Source organism: Lutra lutra, chromosome 2 (genome assembly GCF_902655055.1).
Source record: "Lutra lutra chromosome 2, mLutLut1.2, whole genome shotgun sequence".
Taxonomy (NCBI): domain Eukaryota; kingdom Metazoa; phylum Chordata; class Mammalia; order Carnivora; family Mustelidae; genus Lutra; species Lutra lutra.
Window position 1 is genome coordinate 102161476 of NC_062279.1, and position 25304 is coordinate 102186779.

General features: G+C 37.2%; 1 protein-coding gene across 4 annotated transcripts in view; it reads right to left on the reverse strand.

Moving 5' to 3' along the window:
* Positions 1 to 25304, reverse strand: part of PPP3CA (protein phosphatase 3 catalytic subunit alpha) — a 323097-nt gene that overhangs the window by 161041 nt on the left and 136752 nt on the right. For all 4 annotated transcript variants that reach the window (XM_047718083.1, XM_047718084.1, XM_047718086.1 and 1 more), the window contains one exon: positions 5577 to 5777. In XM_047718083.1, the coding sequence (XP_047574039.1) occupies positions 5577 to 5777 (201 nt within the window). The remainder of the gene's footprint in view (positions 1 to 5576; positions 5778 to 25304) is intronic.

The window sequence follows — 25304 nt, forward strand, 5'->3', positions numbered from 1 at the left end:
TCCCTGCTCAAAGGCCCCTAGATTCTCCAGTGCCTACAGAACAGTATCTGAACGTCTCAGCGCTGCCTGCCAGGGGCTCGTTCCCAACCCGAACCTTCCAACCTCAGTCTCCCCCAACCCTCACCCCTTCTGAGACCCTGGCTTGCCACAGCAAACCTCCAAAACCAAGTCTTACCACTTTACCCCCCCCCAAAACAAAAACAAACAAACAAAAAAACCCACAAAACACCGTTACCTTTGATATGCCGTTGTCTCTGCTCAAAATATCCTTCACAGAGTACAATTTTACTTCTCAGATGTGATCCAGTTCAAATGCCATGAAATCTGTCGAAACTTTGCCTTCCCTGCATTCCTTTTTCTGAGTTCCCACACTAAGTTCGTGGGCATCTTCATTACAGTTCTTAACAAATTATATAGTAATTATCTGCTTTTGTGTCTGACTCCCTGACCAGACCTTGAGTGTTCTGGTCAAGGACTAGACCTCCTGTACTTATCCTCCACAGTTCCTGACCTTCTAAAGGAGTTCTCAATCCCTAATCAAGATAGTTAGGATCTTGGCTATTTAACGGTTTCTTTTACGTAAAGACAGAACATAATAATCAGTGGGCAGTGTCAGGCAGGGAAACCTCAGCCATTTGGAAGATGGGAAAACTTTTTGGATTTAAATTAGCTATATCCAGTTTGGTACTTCTTAATTTGCTTGAATAAATCTAGATCATATATTGTATAATCCATAGTTTGATATCTCTGGCCAAAAATATCAGTTTTCCTTATCTTGTTCTGAGCCCCTGAGAGCAGAGACGACATCTGATTCATCTCTGTATAACCCACACCACCTGTACAAGATAAATGTTCAATAAATATTCATTAAGTTGAATTCCCAAAATGAACTGTATCTTGGTCCAGGCCACTTCAAGAGGACACTGGAGATGGGGTACCTTTAACAACAAACATTTCTCACAGTTCCAGAGGCTGGAAAGTCCAAGATCAAGGTGCTGGAGTATATTTAGTGTTTGATGGGGACCCTATTCTGGTTTATAGGGACCATCTTACTGTATCCTCAGGTGGAGGAGAGAAAGAGAGAGAGCTCTCATCGCTTCCTCTTCTCAGACCTGCAATAATCCCATCATCGGGGCTCCAACCCCATGACCTCATTTAACCCTAATTACTTCCCTAAGGCCCACCTCTAAATGCCATCATATTGGGGATTAGTGCATCAGCATCTGAATATTGAGGTGCGAGGGCATGAACATTCAGTCCATAGTAAGTGGCCACACTGACATCTGGCTACCTATCCCATTTGTATGTTACAAGTAAACAAAGATAAACTCAACTGAATTTTCCTAAAAGAATTGGAGAAGGAAATTTTAGGAATTTTCCTAAAAGAATCAGAGAAGAAAAATGCCTCCAACACAGAAATACATTCTTCAAATTAAATCTCTGAAACAGCTACCATTCTAATGAGGCAAGTTAGTTTAGAGAAAAAAGCAAAACATGCCTCATACCTTCCTTGTCTTGATTGCGGACCCCGGCTAATGGTCACCTCTACTCCCATGAGGAGGTTACTGGTTGATCTGAATCTAACCCCCTGGAGGGCAAGGTACACAGTGCTTTATCTCCTCCAGAGGGACACACCCAAAAGGCCAGGTTGGGACTAGGCAGCTTCCCAGTTCTTCTCCCCCCAAATAAAATGTACAGAATTTTAAGGGTAAAGAGAATCTAAAATAACTATAAACCTTTCACTACCTTTATAAACACTTAAAGTGGGGGAAGGTGATTTGGGCAACTTGGTTCATTTAAACATGAAAGACCTGCTCAAGAAATGAAATGTCCAGATTTCAAATAACTAGAATACTAATTTCTAGGTTTTTCTCAAAATGGGGGCAAACCATGGCACAGATATTAGCAAGGCTTTTTTCTAAACATTTGTGAGCGAAACAGTTTTATGAATAAAAACTCAGAGTGGAGAGGACTAGAGGGAAAGTGGGGGAGGGCTTTTGTGTGTAACTACAAAATACTTGTCATTTGTTTCATTTTGAGAGTTTACAGGTCTATTCCACTTAAAGGTGAATTCCACACAAGAAGTTACCAGTTTCTACCAGGACTCACTCACCTCACCATTTTCAGGAATTTCACATATGCAGGTGAGAGATTATTTCTAATACCACTTGAATATCACCAAGTTGTCAGGCTTCAGGCTTTTCCAGGACATTAAAAGACCTTGCTTCTTTCCTCTTAACCTTTATCACAGGTTCTCATTTGTATATCATACCTTTCATTCTCATTGCATATATACCATTTGTATATTATATAAAATAATATCTCTATATTATTTTCCTTCTCCCCTTCCTCTTCTACTTCCTTCTTCTACCTCTTCTTCCTTCTCCTCTGAACTGAGTTTTCCATCTTTTCTAAGTGTGGAGTTCTGAACCACATAAAGAATACTCTATCCTGAAGATTTTTAAGTGTCAACTATGACTTGTATCGCATAGCCTAGTATCAGTAAAAAAAGGACAACCTTACTGATTCAGTCGTCTAAGCAACAAATATTCTCAATTTAAAAATACATGGGGATCCTGAGTGGCTCAGTCAGTTAACCATCTGACTCTTGGTTTTGGCTCAAGTAATGATCTCATGGTTAAGAGATGGAGCCCATCCTGTCAGGCTCCACACTCAGTGGGGAGTCTGCTTGGGATTCTCTCTCCCTCCCTCTCCCTTGCTCTCTGTCCAACTCTCTCTCTCTCTCTCAAAACAAACAAACAAACAACAACAACAAAACATTTTTTTGTGTCCTCTGTGCCAGATAGTGATTCCACCAACAAACAAGATGCACATTACACTGCTAGCTCAGATTCTTATGAGAAGTATCTTGAAATAAAAGGGATTGTAATATTGTCTGGTCAACATATCCTGATTTCCTTTTGCATTTTTGCAGGTTTCAGCTTTTGTTCAGAAACTCACGGGCTGGGATATGAAGCTATAAATCTAGCTTTATGGTGAATTACATGCAAAAGGCTTTTTCCTTTTTCCCTTTTACCCAAATGTTAAAATATTTTTTTTCTATTCTCTTTTTTTCTATTCCCATTTTCACTATGATTCCACATCCTTATGTTCCCAGAAAAGAGGAAAAGAGATCACTACAATGGAATCTACAAGAGGTTCCTTGGGATTCTGCTTCTGTTATGAAATATAAACATTCCTCTAGAGAAAAGTTTTTCCTGCTTGGATTATATTTCACTAGTGCTACGTATTCTGTGATGTCTCCGTAGCTGCTTCTGTCACTATCTAAAAAGCTTTGGGTTTTAGCTTCCCCTGGGAATGTTATACATGACTGAGTCCTGATTTCTAAAGTCTCTTCATAGCTATACTCCAAACTCTGCCAAGCTGTCTGCTGGTATCTCACTAGAAAGAACCATGTGGGGCGCCTGGGTGGCTCAGTGGGTTAAGCCTCTGCCTTTGGCTCAGGTCATGATCTCAGGGTCTTGGGATCGAGTCCCGCATCGGGCTCTCTGCTAGGCAGGGAGCCTGCTTCCTCCTCTCTCTCTCTCTCTCTGCCTGCCTCTCTGCCTACTTGTGATCTCTCTCTGTCAAATGAATAAATAAATAAATAAATAAAGAAAGAAAGAAAGAACCATGTGTGATCTGTACTGAACATGGGGGCAATTAGTCCATGGCCTCCAGAAGGTTTCTGGGATAAAACATCCTAAATCTTACTCTTCCAGAATCTTCTCTATGTGTTCTTTCAGCACAGGGCCTAATCAAAAAGAAAAGCTGCCTGCATCCCAGAAAATACATTGCCCTAAATATCTATTTTACATGTTTTGTTAAGTGATAATTATCACCTCCATTACCACCTACTGGGCTCATTAGTGAACTTCACATGAATTCTTCATTGCAAGTCACACATTATCATGTGAAATAAATAAACTCAAAATATCAAGCCATTCATTCTTAACAAAAGCAAGCTTAATGATAAAGATGTCATTTACCTAATATTTTATCATTAATTTGTAAGTGGAATTTATGACCAATTCTTACAGTAGTTTCTTTGTTTGTTTTGGTTTGGTTTTTTGCTTTATTTTTTGCTGGTGGCTTCTACACTTGTATCTGAATACTAAACAAATATAGCATTTTAGTATCTAAGAAAGTAAAGAATGTTCACATTGGTTTTGTCTTATTTTCACAGTGTGTAGGAGTTGGAGATAATAAAGCAAGACTCCATTTGAACACATGGAAAATGGGGTTCACAGTGATACACACAGAGTGAATCCATGGCTTGATTTACTCAACACTGGCCAAAACTGAGTTAACACCATCAGAGCTAATTTCTCCTGCTGCCTGGCCCCAAACACATTCATTATATTTTTTGAATTACAAACAAGAAAAATTGCATTACCAACCAAAAATAAAACATCAAGATTGTCAATTTCTTTGGAATAAGAACCATTAAGGACATTTTGACCAAGGAAGGTCTGGTCTGGTATTCTAGAGAGCTTATTTTTCTCTTAACAATAATACTTAAATATACCTTTGAAGGCCAATCATTATGTAAGTAATAAAGATTTGGAAGAAGCAATCAGTAGTATATGTGAAATATTTTATTTTTTTATTTTTTTTTTATATGTGAAATATTTTAAAATACCCCCTTTATTATGAAAAGGACAAAATCTTATATCTAATTTTTTTTCCTTTGCCAGAATGATAATAATTAAGGAGAAAACAAATAATTTTTAGCCTCTCCAAAAAAAAAAAAAAAAAAAAAAAAAACCTTACAAGTTTAGAAACTCTACAAAGGATAGATCAAAAGTCTCTAATATTTGACCCACTATACCATATAACATTGTTTTGGGCAATGTTTAATTTTGATGGACTAAGAGAGGTTATACTTATACAAAAATATGTATCTGCCCGTAAGAAGTAACAGAGCAAAAAAACTCAAAGTGAAGACATTTTCTAGGCACAAAATACTATAAGAAGGCATGAAATTTGGCCTCTTCCTAAACTTCAGTGGTTCTCAAACTTGAATGTGTACTGGAATCTCCTAGAGGACTTGATGAAACAGAAATAGCCTCAGCCCAGAGAATAAGATTCAGTCATTGGGGCAGGGCCTAAGAATTTACATTTTAATAGTTTCAGAGGGATGAGATGATAATGCTAGTCTGGGGACAACATTTTGAGAACAATGACTTTAACTCAGTCACTTTCTCAACCACTGTGGATGTCTTGGTGTACCTTGTCCAATCTTTCCCAAAAAATGTTTTGTGTCCTCTGTGCCAGATAGTGTTTCCACCAACAAACAAGATCAGCTCCAAAGTAAAGTATTACTTCAGAATATCTTCCTCACCTCTGAACTGCACAACACTTTTTAGAGCATCACCATCTTACAGATATTCAATACGTGAAATGAAAAAATAGTTATATCTGTATCATAGCTTTACTCCTTCATGTAAAAACTTGATAGTTAAAGAGTAAGATGAAAAAGGTATTTGAAGACTCATTGGTATCTAGGATTTTTTGATTTGATGCTAAGAATAAAGTGTAGCTACAAGTAGGCAGTCTCCATCCTCAGGACTTACCTGTGACTGGTGCATCAATATCCAGCAAATTTTTTTCCTGTCGGAGAATTGAAGCCCCCTCTGTTATTATTCTCAATGCAACGCTCTCTTCCAGCCTGCCCTCCTTCATGAGATGTGCCTTTAAGATATCCACACGGGGTTTCCCATCGTTATCAAACACTTCTTTTGCTGTAAGCCGGTGACTTGGAGGAAATGGGACAGCTGAAAAAGAAAACGTCAAATTATTCCATTAGCCAAACCCAATAAAAATTCAATAATAGCTACCAAATATCTCCCTCTGTTACTAACACCTATTGGAGTATTTTAAAAGTTCCCACATTAAAATAAAATCAAGGGTTGTCAAGAATGAAAGACTGCTTTCTTTCTTTGATTCTAGATTTGACTGCTGAAAGAAAATTTACGTTGCATCTAGAAGATCCTGATTAAGTTAATAAAAAGAGAGGGAGATGTTTCTGTTAGGCAATAATCAATACTACAAAAGACAATAGTTTCTATACAGCCAACCATAACTAACGCGGGAGGAGATGTCTCCACTGGGAAAAGGTCTCCCAGACCAGATTTGGCCCTCCAAAGAAAGTCACACCTCTGAGTAAACTCATTGACTCACTGTTTAAGGAGAGAGCAGAAATCTAAGAGAAATTACAAGTACTTAAAAGAAAAGAAAAATCAGGATGTAAACCTATACTAATAGATGCAACTTGATTCTCTTAATAATCCAAGCATATCTAGTTAACTATGCAGCCAAAATGAAGCGGCAGAAGTACGCTCAGTGGAGAAGTATGAGGCTTTTGTGGTCAGATGAACCCAGGTGCAAGCCTTGGCTTTGTACACCCACCAGTTTTATGACCTTGAGCAAGGGAAATCACCTCCTCTGGCTTCAGTTGCCTCACCTGTAGACTGGGGATTACATCTCTCGCAGCACTGTTATAATAACTCAAGTACGTAGAAACATCCAGAGCTAACATTTATAGAATATTTCCTTTATGCCAGGTTTCGTTCGGGTAATAAAGTCAGACACAACAGGAAAGCTGTGAGATGAGTAAGACGTATGCACGTGTGTTTACATATCAGTGTTCTTAGTCCTCACAGCATTACTGTTGGGGAGAAACCTGAGGCTTAAAAATATTAAGCACTTTGCCCAAGACAATCGCCTAGCAATTTCTAGGTCGACCCAACAAGTATAAACTCCAGCAGTTCGATGCTAGAATAGCTGTGTCAACAAGGACACTACACTGCTTCTCAAAAAGGACTTAGGACAGTGCTTAGTAATCGTAAAGTCAGGAGGGAATCACTTTTTCGAATTGCAATTCTAAAAATACTAGGAGGCGTTTCTTATGAAGACCACATTTGTTTTCAAAATTATTTGGGGCAGCTCAGGGTAGCACAGATCTAGAATACAAAACCATAATGTAAATTAAAACACAAAATGCATAATGCCGAAGCATAGTGTACAATAAGAGCTAAGGCAAGAAGAATTAAACAAGGAGGAGAAAAAAATGAGGAATTTAGGGGCGCCTGGGTGGCTCAGTGGGTTAAGCCTCTGCCTTCGGCTCTGGTCATGATCTCAGGGTCCTGGGATAGAGCCTGGCATTGGGCTCTCTGCTCAGTGGGGAGCCTGCTTCCCCCTCTCTCTCTGTCTGCCTCTCTGCCTACTTGTGATCTCTGTCAAATAAATAAATAAAATCTTTTTTAAAAATGAGGAATTTAGGTCATTAGACTTCAGGCATTTGGGGGTAAAATTGCTCGTTTTGTTTCTTTGTCTTCCCTGCTTTTTCTTACCTAACAGATATGCTTATGAAGAAAACATGGCAACATTCCACATTTCCATGGCCACATTTCTGTTTTTTGTTTTTTGGGTTTTTTTAATGTGGGTCTTTATGTATGGTTTGAAATTAGAAAATATCTTACCTGGTAACTCCTCAAAATCTCCCACATATAGGACAGGGGTTGGAAAGGAAGAAACTTCAAAAGGACACTTGGGGTAAGGCGAAGAGCCATTTTTTTTTTTTTTTCTCTTTTCAGTGATTTCCTAAGGTAAGAGTTGGGCAACTATGAAGGTTGAAGTGACTGTGCACAAGTGTACAAGAATCCTAGGAGCACGAAAGGATAGGGGACTGTTTTACTGTCAAGTATATGAAGGCCGTAGGACAACCATGGACTACCTGGCCTTATTACACTTAAGAAAGATGAAAGGGTTAAACCTGAAGGAACTGAAGCATTGAGGAAGGTGAGAGGCAAAAGCAGAGCACCCTGAGATGCATCACCTTCATGAATTAGACTTTGTCCAAGTCCCTAGGCTCTCTCCAATGCCAAGTTCACTGCAGTAACAGATGCTCCCTCTTTGAGGCCGATCTTTTACCTTCCAGTAATTGCTAATCCTGGGTAACTGGCTAAGGTGAAGCCACCTGCTCTGACATAGAGGAGCTGGTTCCAAATAAACAGGAGCAGGAAAGAGAGGAAAAAGGCCAACCAGAGGGCTCTGTTTCCAGCTGGAGGATAAAGACACTGATGAGATGGGGCCCTTTACCGGTTAAACAGATGGCAAGACCCCCAGGGAACCAAGATGCACAGCGATGATGCCGAAGTTGGAATGCAGAGACGCTGGAAGCCAGAGAGGAGTTTTCTGGGACAAAAAATACGAGTGGGCTAATATTTGTGTATCTGTGCACCCGTTGGCTTCATAAAGAAAATACCAGCCTTACAAAGGTCACATTTTATTTGCTTTCTCTGTTCACCTGGTGTCCTACACACAGACATGTGCCAAATACTGAGCAAAAACTACTTAGACCAAAGACTCCAATGTGCATAGAAAACATGTCTTTCATTAATTGTAAAAATGGCTACACTTGATATAATAAAGTTGGATTTTCCCTCCCCTCCATTGTTTTGAGTATTATAAGCTGCTTTCATTGCTACATGAGCAGGCCAGGACTGAAGGAGCTGAGTCTGTACATCTAATAAAATTAAGAAATAACTGTTGATATTTGGCTGACTCTTCCCAACCAATTTTTATGTAATTGCCTACTAAGTATGGAATATGGTGTTCTAATAGTCCCCTCAGAAGTATCCTAAATGTAGATAGAAACCCTCTCAGCTTTCTCCACTTCACACCTACCACTCAATGTCACTCTTTTTTCCTCAAATATGATAGCAAAGTAGATAAAATTTGGGAGATAGTCATCCTCAACTGATTCCTAGCATAAATCACAGCTTTAAAAGCAAACAATATACTGGACCAGGAGTGAGTTCCCGTGTCAATAGCTGTGGAAATCTGGCAGCTACTGATTTCTAGTGAACAGAACATGATCTTGTATCTTTATTTCCTATTTGTTGATGCTACCAGAGAGTTTGTCTACCTGATTCAGAGAAAGGTTACTAGTCAAGGAACCAAAATCACATGTATCCAATATTGGCATCCATAGAACGATTACTAAAGTTGTTGTCAACTATTCATTCATCAGAGAGAAACACATTCCAAGTCAGAAAAGCCGGGACGCCAGCATAATTCTAGCCCTAGCTTCTGGCTGACAAGGGGGACCCCACCTCTGAAATAGTCAGGGGTTTCCTCCTGTGATTTGGGTTGCATCAGTTTTAGATGACCATGATGTGTCCTGGTAACTGGAAGTGATATGCTCTCACTCTGGGGAAGATCTAGATATGTGAGATTTCTGTTCCTCAAATCTGAGCCACATTAGCCACAATTAAAGGGACTCCTAGGGGCGCCTGGGTGGCTCAGTGGTTAAGCATCTGCCTTCGGCTCAGGTCATGATCCCAGCATCCTGGCATCGAGCCCCACATCAGCCTCCCTGCTCGACGGGAAGCCTGCTTCTCCCTCTTTGGCTTCCTCTGCTTGTATTCCCTCTCTTACTGTCTCTCTCTCTGTGTCAAATAAAAAAAAAAATCTTAAAAAAAGAAAAAAAAAAAAAGGGACTCCTACTATTTGATGGGAAACACCCTAGGGTCCCTGTCACGATGGTACCTTTCACTGGAAGGTAACTGCTGCCTGACCTCTTCCAGGAATGGTCTCATAAATGCTGACAAGAAAGAATCACGGGTGAAGAAGACATTTAGCCTAGAGATTTTTTTTCAAACCTTTGTTTTCCTTTATTTTTATTTACTCAAAAAAAAAAAAAAAAAGACACCTGAAGTATATCGAAAGGAAAAAGAATGTAACGCAGCTCACTTTCAGCCTCTCTTCTTCCCTGTGATGACTGTTGGGTCAATTAGAACTCTCTCAGTTCAAACTGACTCCTGACCCCCTCACATTAAATAAGAGGAAACCAAAGTCCAGAGAGAGGATAAGTGAATTGTCCAGGGTCACAGGATTAGTCATTGACAAAACCGCTAAACTTTAGGTCTCCTGGTTTGGATTCCAGCACTTTTCCAAGTCTGCTCTGTCCAATTGAGTAGCAACATAATGGCTACTGAACGCTTGAAAAGTGGCTGGTGTTGGTGGGCTCGGCCCAAACTGAGACGGGCCGCAAGCCTATGATGTGCGCCGGATTTACAACACTTGATACAAGAAAAAACAAGAAATGCAAAATATCTCATTAATATTTTTTATGTTCACTACATGTTGAAATAAGGTTCAGGATATATTGGGCTAAATACGATTTATTAAAATGAATTTCTCCTCTCCCTCCTTATTTTTTTAATATGGATACTAGAACATTTAAAATTGCATAAATCCTTTGTTCCACATTATTATGGACCATGATGCAGCCTTTTCAACCAGGAACCGAGAATAGGGGGAGTGGAAATTATATTCTGTAATTGTTCTTCTTTTTCAAATTTAGCTCCTACAGTACTTCAAACTATCTCAAACTGATTGCACTTTTAAAAATAAAGGATGCTGAGGGGCAGCCTCTGGAAATTCTGATTTAATTTATCTAGGCATGGTTTTAAAGAAACCCAGGGTAAACTGATGGGAAGTCTAGACCGATAGTCACGGATCTATACCATAAGCAAAGACATATAAAACCCCAAGCAGTTTGATTCCCACCCCCAAACATGTTCCACAATGTCAATCAAACGTAGCAGATGTGAAGTCTTTGCAAGTCCAGACATGTGTATTCCTTCCCTCTCTGTCATCAGAACGTGTCCAGAAACAGCTCTTGTCCCATATTTCACAGTACTGTCTGCACTAAGATACTTATGCTGGCACATGTTAAGAGAATAGTTTAAGTATATCACATGTCAAACACAACTTAAACACATTCTGGGTGACCTCCGTACCCTGGCACTTCATTTTTCCCTGGTGGACATTTGTATATGTCACAACTACTATTCTTATCAAACCGTATCAACCAACCAATCAATCATCAAGCACCTTGTAAGCACCTACTATGCACTGTATTCAATGTCAGGCAGTAAGAAGCACCACGAAGAAGTAGGTAAGAGAAAACAAATACTGGCAGATCCAGACTGAAGACATTACCAGGTGATATGATATCATGGTTATATCTATTGGTTTTTGCTTGAGGTACCTGGAAAAGCATTAAACCACAAAACTGAAGAACAAAATTTAAAGAAAATGAGAGATGATGTATAATGAGTAAGCAAGAAAAAAAAGTGTCTTTATCTATTTTAAGGCTATGTCTGGGTTCCTATAAACTCTCAGATACAAACACAGCTTTCTTCCATCTGAAGAATAGAATAAATATATCATTTTTTTAGGTGACTCCAGAAGATGAAGTTCTGCCTTTGAGGTAAGGAATGAAAAACAGAATATGCTAATTTTAAGACACAAAATGCCAGTTAAAATACACAAAAGTAACTCCTTTGTAAGTAAATAAAATTACCCTGAAATCTGATCCTGCTTCTGAATAAACAGTGAAGACATATGTAAAAGGAAATCCTGGTGACTTTTCACTAAATTTTGCTTGGGTTCTAATATTGAGCCAGTAGGTTTGACTTCTATCCTTCTGGGTTTAAAAAAATTCTGTCAGTATGGGGATACATGTTAATCCATGCACATCATGTCTATATGCAAAATATACAAACCATGTCATCTAGGAGGGGCAGCTTAAAAATTAACCACAGCTAGCCTCTAAGAAACATCATAGGAACTTATTCACTAGGGCCCGCCTTACACCTCTCCTGTAGACATTCATCACTTGTTTGTTTGAAAGTCGCTGGCTTTCATTACAGACATTAATGTCTGTCAAATTAAAATATGCTTGCTCATCTCAAGTGTGGTTGAATATTAATCTTGTAAACAGAAACATCCGGTCCCACTGAAACTAAAAAAACAAAAAAACAAAAAAACCTCACAGTAAATCTATAAATAAAACCCCAATTTATTAATTTACTCGTGCTTTTTTTTTCCCTACAGTTTTGATGAGCTCCTCCATCCTTAGAGCAAAGACCTCCTTTCCTGCCTCCCCTGAATATTGCCCCTCAGATGCCGAGCCTTAAAATGTATTCAGTTTCAGACATGGTATGTGCACTGATCATTTCACTAGCAAACTGAATACCTCATTTGGTTTTCCTGAATGTTTACATGCAAATATAGCACAATGGTATTTTGCGTAACTTCCCCAAACTGTTAATAAAAGGGCACTATGATACTCGAAGCATTCATTAAAATAGGGCATCTTTTCTCCTCTGGCTTACAGAATTTTTCTTATACACATTACTTTTGAACCTAAATCTGAAATGTGCTACAAGCAATTCTTTAATAAAAATCAGACACTAATTAATTAAAAGAATCATTGTTATAGCTACAAGGGATTTAATACTTAATTAGTGAAAATGAGCACCTACCAGCACAATCAGAGCTTCCTTTATTATCCGAATTTCAAAATACTTTTCATTTAAATAGGCTGTATTCTCTGGCTACTCTATGTTCTTAAGTCTAAGGACGCAAGGACAGGGTGATAGTCCATGACCTCATCTACATGTAGGACTGGGTCGTTCTATCACAGAACTGTTTTGAAGTTTTAATATTTTGGTGAGTTTATTAATTACTAGAAAAGTTGTAGTTGGCTTACATAAAAAATTATGTAATAATGATTCGATATGAAAAATGATTTGACAAAAGTTATATTTTAAGAGTTTCAAAACATTTCGGCATTACTGAAAAGCTTAAATAAAATCTGATTTTTTGTTGTTAAAATTAAAGTTATATGTACAAGTCCAGGCTTACCATGGTGGCCATGCCAATCACAAATTATTTTATATGGGGCGCCTGGGTGGCTCAGTGGGTTAAGCCACTGCCTTCGGCTCAGGTCATGATCTCAGGGTCCTGGGATCGAGTCCCGCATCGGGCTCTCTGCTGAGCAGAGCAGAGCTTCCCTTCCTCTCTCTCTGCCTGCCTCTCTGCCTACTTGTGATCTCTGTCTGTCAAATAAATAAATAAAATCTTTAAAAAAATAAAAATAAAAAAAAAATAAAAATAAAAAACCAAATTATTTTATATGTATACACGATGAAAGCAAAATTATATTTATTGATTTTTAACATATGATATTGAATGTTCATATTAAATGAAGAATTTCAATTAAATATTAAATATTTTAATTTAAATATTAATTAAATACTTAAAAAATTTAAAATATATAATTGAAGATGTATCATTTTGTAAGAGTGTACATTATAATTTTTTAATTAAAAAAATATATAAGCAGTCATACTTAGTCATATGACCCCAGCTACATGTATTTGACCTCAATACTAGATGAAGTGACTACAGCAATATTTTTAGCAAATGGTATTTACAGTAATCTCTAGAATAGCAAACTTACAGTAATGAATAAAATTCTACTCACTGAAATATATTTAAACAGAGGGCTTTTTATTTATTTTGTTTGTTTGGTTTTTGCCTTGAACATTTTCTTTTTCTCGAGAGAAATATGTCACAGGAGGAGATTAAAATCAAGAAACAAACAAGATACTTTAAGACAATCTGAATTTATTTCCCAAGCGAGCAGGTCCCTTTGAACACGATAATTTTCCCTGAGAAATGAAAAGTATCTAGGGATTATAAAACTTTACTTAACCCAAGATATACTTTACCATTCAGAAATCCTCAAGTCAATGGCCTAAGACATGAAATACAAGAAAGGACCTTGCCTATACTGGAGCCGAACTATTTGATTAGAAATTCTTTAATAAATGTAAACTTCAGAAATCTCTGTCTTAAAAATAGCAACCCTCTAAGCCTTCAATTAAACTTGGAAGTTGATATGAAAAATCAATCTATGCCCACACACAATTCTTTCCTTTCAAATTCATCATTCAGCTCGAGATGCCCACACATTTTCTATGCCCACATACTCACCCACGGTCCCCATCCCTGTGCTTAAAACACCTACAGGCATCAGAATAACTTTTTTTAAATGAATAGGCTTTCTCTTCTTTGAAAGGTCTTGATGATATGGCAAATTTGTGTCCAAAATATCGAATAATGTAAATCTAAATGGCAATTTAAGGATATTACCATGTTACCACTTTTTGCATATAAAGGGTGATTGGTTTAAAAAAAAATAAATCTGGCATACAGCCTTCTATCTGTGTGCCACCGTGAAGCAAAGATCAATATTATGCCTCACAGTCACCCTCCAGGGAGCCAGGGGCAGGGAGCTAAAATCCCAGGTTTGCATTTAATCCCCCATGACCTGGTTCTCTGCTCCCTACTCCCTGTGGGCTCAATAGTGAAATATTAGGTCTTCTGGGCCTCTCCATGCTTCAGTAATGCTTATGCCAAATTATACTGTTTGCTTCAGTCTGAAGACCAGACCTACTCTCCACTTTCTCTGGTTCACCATTTCTAAGAAACACCCAGTCTGAAGAATAATACAGGAGGTTCCAGGTCTTAGCAACTCAAATGTGTGCTCCCCAAATCATAATCCTCACATACTTTGATTTAAAAATTGGAATGTTTTAGTGACTACCACCTACAATTAAATCCTCTAAAACTTCAATTTCATTTATCTTTAAAATATATATGTCAATTTTATTTTAAATCAAACTCGCATTTCTTAATCTAGCAAATGGAAAATGGTTAATTTCATAATAAAGCTCCAACAGACTGCATTCCCTTCCTTAATAAGGAGCCACACTTACAGGAGATACTCCACTCTTATATATCATGTACGAAGAAGAAATTCTCAAGTAATTAAGGAAAAAGATTAATTATAATGTCAATTTCAAATTAACATGTGACACCAGATCTCTTTAAATAAGTCCATCAGTCATCAATAACTCAAAAAACATCAGCTTAATTAACAGAAAGTTTAACAATCAAGTTGCATTCAAAGTCTAGTCCCGTACTGTTGTGTATCGGTTGTTAAGATTTCAAATCCACTTGTCTATGTCTTAAGTGAAGTTGTTTTGAATGAAGGGTGAATTTGTTTACGTTGAGAAAACTGTGTTAGAATGTTGTCACCAATATCTGTTGTTGTCAATAAACACTCAGTAGCTCATCTGTTGATGGTTGTCTCTGGGGGCTTATCAATAAGAGCACAGGGAAGAGTCACTATGATGTAACGTACATTTAAACGTTAAATACCAAGAATTTTGAGGACCTGCCAAAAGTAGTCGGTGTGGGTAAGGGTACCCACTGCTGATCTAAATAGCTCTCCAAAGACCTTAGACAGTGTTTGCTTTGGCAGCAGGTATACAAAGACCTCTGGCATTAGATCCTGCCATGCCAAGATGACTCTTTGGAGGAATGGTGAAAACCTTTCAGGGGCCTTGTGAAGGAGAGCATCTTGTCCACTAACAGCAGCACCTTCATTCCCTTAGCAATATGCGCCAGCAACAAGGGACTTCTGCTTTACCCTGGCAGCAGGACGTCAGCTCTTGGTTAGCTAAGCCAACTCTTCTGAGAACCAACTCCTGGACAGTTATGTGTCAACTAAATTTGGATTTTATTTCCTTCATCTCCCCCTAACCTGGAACAATAGTGTAATTAATCCATCATTGGCCCGGAGTATGTTATTTCTTTATTGGCTTATTAAGAGACATTACCCCATATGCTACTGGCTTGTGAAATATTACCATTATAAATTATAATTCCTGCAGTGAGCCTGTGTTAACTACATTATTGGCAAAGAGAATCTCACTCTCTGAGCATAATTTGCCTCAGCAAGACAAGTGCCTTGGCATTGACAGATATTCAATCAATGCATTTCTGAAAGAATGAAAAAATGAATGGATTTTTTTTTTCTCCTTGATTTCTTAGAATTTGGGGAAATTTTGTGGTAATAGAATTAGTTTAAGAAGAGAGAATAGAGGGGTGCCTGGGTGGCTCAGTGGGTTAAGCCTCTGCCTTCAGCTCAGGTCATGGTCTCAGGGTCCTGGGATGGAGCCCCACATCGGGCTCTCTGCTCAGCGGAGAGCCTGCTTCCCTCTCTCTCTCTCTCTGCCTGCTTCTCTGCCTACTTGTGATCTCTGTCTGTCAAATAAATAAATAAAATTTTTTTAAAAAGGGGAGAGAGAATAGAAAAAAGAAATGGCCTTGTTCAGATCTAAAAGTACGTAATTGTATAAAGGTAGTCAATAACCAAAATAACTCAGAAACTGAAACGTTCATTTAGTAAATGTCTCTTTCAAAGTACTCATTACAGGGAAGAGACCATGGATGCCAGCTGGTAGGGTAGAACTAGAGGCCTCACTCCAAGATGAAACTGATAGGGTCAAAAGTGAGCAACAGATAGAAAACAAAAAAGGGGAGGGGCAAAAATCACTACAAAAAGTCTGAAGTGCTAAATATCTTTACTCCCATAGGCGAATACAGGATCATAGATAAATTTGTAGCTATTTGTGATATAAAATTGACTCAATAACAATAAAAATAGTATCACCTAGGTACAACAGGGCTTCAGTGTTTTTACACTCACAGAGCTCTATCCCATGAAACTTCAGAAGGCAGTTCAAATATTTCCTTTAAAAAGAACATTTTTCTAGTTAAAGAATGCTAGTAGTATCTATTTATTGAAGTATGCATCAGTAAAATAAAAAACTTTTTTTTTTCATTTCCAGCTTTGTGATATCTGAGATTTATGACTAACACTTTCTCAGCATCCCTATATGTCAGAAGTAGTTCAGGAGGAGAGTCCTCCTCTCCCCTCTTTTAACTACTTGCTTGATGACTATCACTACCAGTCAGAGTGAACCCCAATCTTACTACAAGACACAAATGAAAGATACATTGTGAAATGCAGCCATCAAGAATAGCTAAAACCTAGTTTATCTAACTCACTCTAAGCTCATATAGAATGGCAAACAGAACAACAGAACTCCCATGACATATGACTTTGGGTTATGGTTCCCCAAAATATCCAAAAAGCTTCACTTCCACAAATTTTTCACTATCCAAGTATCACAGTGAGCCATTTAGCCAGCACTGGGACTGCTTTTCTTACAGTTATGTGTGCAGAATTCACAATTGGCAGACAAGAAATATAATATTTTTTATTACCACATCATTTAAAATCATTCCTTGGCTTAAATTACCACCCCCAAAATAATTATGTTTAAAAGTGGAACTACTAGCAGATTAATACAAATGTAAGATACAGGGCACATCCCGTGAAAAGTAATCACACACACACACACACACACACACACACAAGCATATATACACATACACATACACATACACGTGCACACATACACATCACAAATCAAATAGTATAATCACATGTTTTACTCTAACAGTAGAGTTGTGTGTATTTTTCATAAGGCTCTTGATAATGCTCCACTTCTCCAAAACTTGAGTTCCCACCATCCTCACCAATCACAGTGCAAGCACATATCCAGAGGTAGTGCAAGATGGATCACTCACCACAAAATCTGTGCCTGTTATTGCACAGGAAAGGAATGGAGCCATCCTCACCATATAAATACAAAAGAATGATGGCCTGGCAATACTGAGAATGTGTTCAGCTCCAATTTTACAACAGCCCTAGATAATCAGGGCATATCTATGATATTCATAATGGTATACTGTTGATCCTTGAACAAAATGAAGATTAGGGGCACTAACACCCCATGCATTTGAAAATCTGCACCTAACTTTTGATTCCCCAAAACCTGCATATAAATATGACTGCTATATTAATAGACCACTATTGACTTACCAATAAAATAAACAATCAATTTACACATACTTTGTATATTATATGTATTATATACCATATTCTTGAAGTAAGCTAGAGAACAGAAAATTTTATTTAGAAAATCCAGAAGGAAGCGGATGCCTGGGTGGCTCAATCAGTTAAACATCCAGCTCTCGATTTCAGTCAGGTCATAATCTCAAGGTTGTGAGATCAGACTCCACACTGGGCATGGAGCCTGCTTAGGATTCTCTCTCTAACTCTTCTACTGCCCCTCCCCCTTAAAAAAAAAAAGCCAAATCCAAAATAGCATGTGAATTTTACTAGAATAATTCCCCACATGTATTAGCATTGCTTACTACCTAGCATTGCTTACCACCTAGCCAAGAGGGACCCAATTATTACTCACACCAAATGATAAACAAAACAAATGATAATCAGTCACCCAATCTTTTCTGAACTCCCTTCCCTCCAGACTCTAATTACCCAAAGGTTTCCATGCTTTAGGGACAATAAAGTGTGTCCTAGAAGCAAGGACAGATTCTTGGATCTGATTCTCTATAAGAGGCCATTGTAGTTGCACTGGGAATAGGATTTATCTCCCTTTTCTTTAATGCAAATAATTTCCCCATCCCAGATACAACTATTCAAATAACAAACTTCTCCTGAATAAACAAAGAACAGTGTAGATACTGATAGAGATTATCTGCTCCCCACAAGGTCTACCATTTGGAACTCAAGCAACAAAGGAAAATAGTTACAATCATTTATTTATATATATATTCATACAGTGCAGATACAAAGTTGATTAAGTTATTAAGAACTCGCCTAAGTTATGTTTTGTAAAAGTTAAAACCAAAGAACAGGTATCTAAAGAAAGTATTTTAAAATATGACTACTGGAAGAAAATACAAAACAGAAAACAGAAAAATACAAAGCATAGAAAAAAGAGAAAAACTGCAGACTTTAATGAAAGTACACAATTATTACAAGGGAGAAAAACTAAGCTATGTAAAGCATCAAATAAATTAAAAGTTTTGCAAAATTGTTGAAATTCTGTGGGAATGCTGTGTGTTGCACACATTTCTGGGGAGAAAGTCCGCAGTTTAATAGACTCTCAAAAGGTTCCTTGAGCCAAAGGGGCTAAGGCTCCCTCCATCACAGCTTTCTCATGTTCATATGAGACCCATTCTAGTCTAGTTGCTCAATGACACTCTTATCTAGATTATTCAAATAATGATCAGATGATTTCTCCAAATCCCCAGTAATCTCCACTTTACCCACTTAATCCCCAAACCTTATGGTCTGGTCATACCTAATTACTCACCACATATTCCATATAAGTATTCCATATAATTCCATACCTTTCCTCAAGCCTTTCAGAAATAGGCAAAAAGGGCTAAAAGCACAAACTCAGAATGCCTGGGTTTACACTCCAACTTCACCAAATTATATGATCCTGGGCAAATGATTTAATCTCTCTATGCTAAAGTTTTCAGATCTGTAAATTGAGGATTAAACAAACTAATATTTGTAAAACACTGGGAACATTATTACCATAATAATACTTCATTAAGTATTCATTATGATTAACAAATGCCTCTGTAGGCTCCTTAAGAATGCAACCTCCTGATTCCTGATCATCCCTATTCAAATGTCACAACTGCTAAAAAGACCTTTCAAAGCCTGCTTTCCATCTGAATCCCCAACTGAGTATCAGTTACTTAATAAAATGTCCTTGGATCACCAAAACACAAAGTTGTTTTTACTCTGTTTTTGTTTTGTGTTTCTCTCTTTGCCCCTAAAACATAGAGGACTTCCTGCCTGTATTAATTTTCGTACTTCAGCACTCATAAGAAACCCACAAATTATTAGATGGGTTTTATGCTAAGTCCAACAAATATGTACAAATCTGAAATTGTGTTCTTACATATCATTTAATTTCATTTTTCAATTTTCTAGTTGAAGAAACTAAGACTCAAAGAGAATAAGAGTACAAGTGATAATAATAACAAAGAACAATAATCACTTCTATAGCACTTACTATATCTCAGACACTGTTCTAAACACTGTATATGTGCCAACTCACTGAATCTTCATAACAATCCCATGATGCAGATACCATTATTCTATTTTTCATATGCAAAAACACAGGCAGTACGAAACTAAATAAATTTACCAAGTTCACACTGTAGCAAATAAGTAAAGGAAGCCAGAGATTAAAATGGGCCCTCTGGCTCTAGAGTTGTGTTTTTAATCCTTGTGACTTTGCCTCTGTAAATAAGAGGGGAGTCATCCAGGGATCCAGAGGTAATTAATGGCAAAGCCTGAAATACACATTTAGTCCTCTGGATTCCCTGGTGATGCTCTTTCCTTATGAGTTCACCATTCCCTACCCAGAGTGATGGCCACTGAGAGCATTCCAAAAACATTTGGACATTGATTTATGGACACCCAATTCACATCTTACCACCTAATTCTCTAAATGCCATAATATTTATCCCAAATGTGCAGTCTGTTCCTTGGACACCTTATTTGGCTTACCTGTCTTATTTAATTGTTCCTAGTTTTGAAAGAGACCAGAATAGGACAAGGAATCAGTGATTCAGTACTCCACTTGTAAAAAGTACAAGGTCTTTGTTTTAATTTGATTTCTGATGTATTGATCCAAAGGTAAGAGGAGCCTTCAAGGTATTTCTACACATGAGCATTGAGTTCAGGTTCTAGCCAAAGCCTCAAAGTTTCCCATTAATGACTGCTGGCCACCTCTCAGACTAGTCAGTGATTTTGTTGAAAGTGTGCTCCCCCAAACTCTGTTCCTTAAAATGCCAGGTTAGTCTACCTTCCATTACAATTACCAGCAATATGAGCAGAATCTGAGCTCTCAATGCTACAAAGTATAGTGGTTCTGAGTTACAAAGTCCCTAATCACCTATATTCACATTCTGGCTTTAATGGTTATGTGTCCCTAAAGAAACCACAGTTTCCACACCTGTAAAATGGAGATATTTACCTCAAGAGGTTGTTAAAAAGGATTAAATGAGAACTTGTTTATGAAAGTGTTTAGTGCAATACTTTTCTTAGAGATTTGCAGATGTTATTGTATCTTATGACTATCCAGGAGGGGAAATCAATCATTTCCTAACTTATTTCCTATAAAACTCAGTCTTCCTGACACACTGTATTTTGTGAAAGCCTACTGCACACAAATAACCAATTCAATTATTTTGATAAAGTAAGTCAGTAAGTTCACACCAACATGAATATTCAACAGAGAGGATATTAGTAAAATCGGTCAGAAATTTTCATCAAAATTGTAAGCATATTAGTTTGTTTAAGCTGAGAAGCATTTATCTGTCAATTTAAAAAAAAATAGTGGAGAACCTGCTTATTTCTGCTTTCTCCTTATTCATATATGCATCATACTGAGTGATGTGCTATCATGCAACAAAAGTTAACATTTTTTACTTTTACATAATACACATAGTGTTTACTTAATGACACATGAATACAACTCTATAATATTGGGTTAAGTTCCATATGATTTGAAGATACTAAATGCTATTAGGTATCTTCAACTCAATAATGAATAAATTCCTTGTATATTATCTCATTTCAAAACCACTCTAGCTATCTTCATCTGCCTGCTCTATTAGGCAGAGATATTATTTGGAACGAAGAACTACTTTATGAATATAAGATTTTTAACTTTAAAAGAACTACTAAACATTGAAACAATTATCTGTACATATGTGACATATTTGAACATTTTCAAATACATGATTTCATTCAATCCTCATGATAACCCTTTGTGATAGGTATCATAATGGTCATTTTATAGATCAAGAGAATAAGAAAACTGTGTTTAGGTTGTAGGGTAAAGATAACATAGGTAGCATGTGGGGCCAGGACATAATCTTGGAGTCCCAGGCCCTCTTCACCAAAGTTCACAACAGTAACCTGCAAACGCCTGTAAATTGTAGGTGGTCGAAGGCAGTGGCTAATTACTGTTTAAAAAGCTAATTAGGGAAGAAGAAAACCAAAGATTTCCAACCAAAGGAAAGAAAACCTTTGATTTTCGAGGTTGATAGGATTACCACAGCTGCAGGAACTTCCCAGTCTCCCTCCACTTTGAAACCCAGTGTTCACTATTCTACATCTATGATCCAAGGCCAACCCAATCCTTTGACTTGCTAGTCAGAGATAACAAAGACTCTCAATTATTGAAGTGTTTACTCACATTAATTACAATGAATTTTTGCTCTCAAATAAAATATGTCCCTTCTTATTTTAGGGGCTGATAGGAAAGAAGTCTGGGCGACACAACTGTCTTTGCCCCTGGGTCTCCACCTATTGGGTTTGCATCCTTTTTCTGCTACCTGTTGGTCTAGATCTTGGCGGGATTTATTCAGTCTTTCTGGGCTTGAGTTTCCTCATCTGCAAAATGCAGATAATAATAATACCAACATGCAAGGTGATGGTGAGGACTCAATAACACACGCCACATAAAAACTCGAAGAAATGCCTGATATGGACTAAACGGCTCAATAAATGTTTACTACGATTACTATGAGAACTGTTAAAATGAGAGCAAAAACAGAAAAATGCAGTGGCTCCCTGAGTTGTGTTTTCCCATGAGAGAGAGGAAAAATCATTACAGGCCCTCACTCAGAGATGATGCCCATACCATAAGGGACTCTTGGGCTTTCAGGATTCATAAATGACTCTGTGGAGGAAGTTCTATCACTACCTATTAGATAAACAAAACTTAACACTCGAGAATGTGATTCCTCCCATAGCAGAACAATCTATAAGAGCACCCTTTATGAGGCCAGTGTGCTCTGGGGAGTCACTGATTTAACTAAACAGCAAAATGACCTGGGAGAGCTCACTGAAATAACCAGTGATCAAATGCAAAGGGTCAAATTGTGCTTTGGAAGTCTCATTTTGATAAGCTCTGAAATGCACAGAAATAAAACCTTTGGGGGGGCTCTTGGGTGGGTCTGTCAGTTAAGCAGAAAACTCTTGATTTTGACTCCTGTCATGATCTCAAGGTCCTGAGATCAAAGCCCACTTCAAGCTCTGTGCTGGGCATGGAGCCTGCTTAAGTTGCTCTCTCTCCCTTGCCTTCAGCCCCTCCTCTACCCCCCCCCCAAAAAAAAAAAAAAAAAAACAGGAAAAGAAAAAAAAGAAATTTAAACCATTAGCACACTGACTAGGCACATGCCTATGATTAACCATAGCAATTTTCCTTCTGGTCCTTTATTTTATCTTCATTTAAATTAATGTAATTCTTAGCTAAAATGCAAGAGAAAAATGTTAGAGAACTCTCTAATAGCAATAATCTAAGTGTTTTCATTCTTATGGTGTGACTATATAACTGTGTACCTCTATGCTAAGAAAATTCTCATGTCCTTTCATTAGACTTCGTCTTGTATATATTCATTGAATAGAGTTTGCCTTGAAGGAATGTCATTTTACCCAATGTAATATTTACATTTATAATAATTTACAATGACAATATTTCTAATTAATAATGTAAATAATAATGTAAAATATAATATTACATTTACCAAATGAAATATGTGTCTTCACACCAAGAGAAGATTATCTTGAAAATTTTTAAAAATAAATGCAGATTTCTATAAGAATCAAGGGGAAAAAAACTGTTCATCTGAGCAAGAGATATTAAGCAAAATACAAAGTCCCAAGATTTCACTTCCTAAGGAATACTTATATATAAATTTAAAAAGTTATTACCAAAACACTGGATGCTTTAATTAATGCACATTGTACTGATTTCTCTCAAATTCCTCATTTCTAGTAAGAGGAAAAGAATCAAAAGTTTTCTCAATTTTCTTTTGTACCTAATTAACTATTAACCATCCAGTTACCTATTAAGCAAAATATAATTTCTTGTTAATTTGTTACAATGCAAGCAATTCCTTCTCTGTGGTAAAGAAAGGTAAACAACAGTGAAAGAGAAAGAAAACTCACTTAAGTGTTTCAAAAACAAGTATTTGTTCACCATTCTAATCCAAATGTCCCTTTTAACTAAATAAAACTAACCTTCAACTGTTTTCATTTAAGCATTTTTAAAATCCCTAATTTAATAAAGCTAATTGAATTTGTTCTAGAACAAACCTTGTATTGCTGATACACTGAATTTATTCTAAAATACTGCTAATCCATTTAAAATCTGTAATATACTTAACTATATAGCATTAAAAATGCTTGCCATTTAGCAAAGATTTAGAAATATAATATGATTGGTTTAAGATTAAAGTTACATTACCAAAGCCCAATAAAAATAGCACTTAAGTATCAGAGAAATACAAGACATATTTAGTATATGACAGATTGGCTTATCACCAAACTTAGAGAATCCTTTATTAAATGAATATTAGGCTTAATTTAAAAGAAAGAAGTCCCTAAGTCTTGAACTTTTGTGCCAACAATGAATATCTAATAGAAAAATCTAAGAATGAAGGTGCTTTCTGAGGTAGTTTTTGGCTGACCTACATATGAATGAAAAGCATTCAATTGGCTCAATCAGTTAAGCCTCTGACTCTTTGATCATGAAATCAAGACCCATGCTCAGCACAGAGCCTGCTTAAGATTCACTCTCCCTCTCCCCCTGCCTGTTACCAACACCCCCTACCCCCTGCCCCTGCTCTCTTTAAATAAATAAACAAACAACATGGCATTACATATGACTTCTCATTTGGAAACATATTATTTAGCCACTGTACCACCTGAGAAAAAAAAATATGGTCCCCAAATGAACTTGAATTCTATGAAGTATTTTTCTCTCATTTACAGAATGAATGGCACTGCCTCAAATTAAGGAATTAGTAGTGATAATAAATAAGCACAATTATACTTTTTTTTTGGATCCTGAATTCACTTTACTATTGCTAGTCATGATGCTATGAATTCTATTTCCCTAGCTGATCACCAGATTGGGGCCCTGGATTCCAAAAAGTGAGTCCTTCTAAACTACTTTCTAGAGCCGTTCACTTGCTACAAAAATGTTCTGTTGATTTTAACAGCCTACCTAGGATTATATAAAACCAACACCTATATCCCTGGCAAATTGTATCAGAAACCATTTTGAAGGAAAAACTACTGAAAAATACCTTTCCTAGACTGTTATTCAAATATCAATCATGTGCTTTCAATGACCAGAGAAAATAGAAATGTTCCCAAACACATGTAAGTAAAGGTCTTAGAAACACTTTTAAAATTTGTTGCAGAAGGAGGTATGCTAGTGGATAAACTGAGACTAGACATTCTATATGGATTTCATTTATGCCTACAGTGCTCTACCCTGGTGTCAAGAGGTTTGACTATTTGGGGGCACGTGGGTGGCTCAGTTGATTAAGCATCTGCCTTCACCTCAGGTCATGATCCCAGGGTACTGGGATTGAGCCCCAGGTCCAGCCTGCTTCCCCTTTCCTGCTCCCTCTGCTTGTGTTCCCTCTCTCCCTTTCTGTCAAATAAATAATGGGGGGGGGGAAGGCTTGAATACTTGGATTTGAAACCTGACTTTACCATAACCATATAAAATTAAGTGTTTATTGCTCCCATTTCACAGATTAAGATACAGAGATTAAATATGCTATCTAAGTTCAATCTAACTAATATTGAGTGGTAGAGTTTGGAT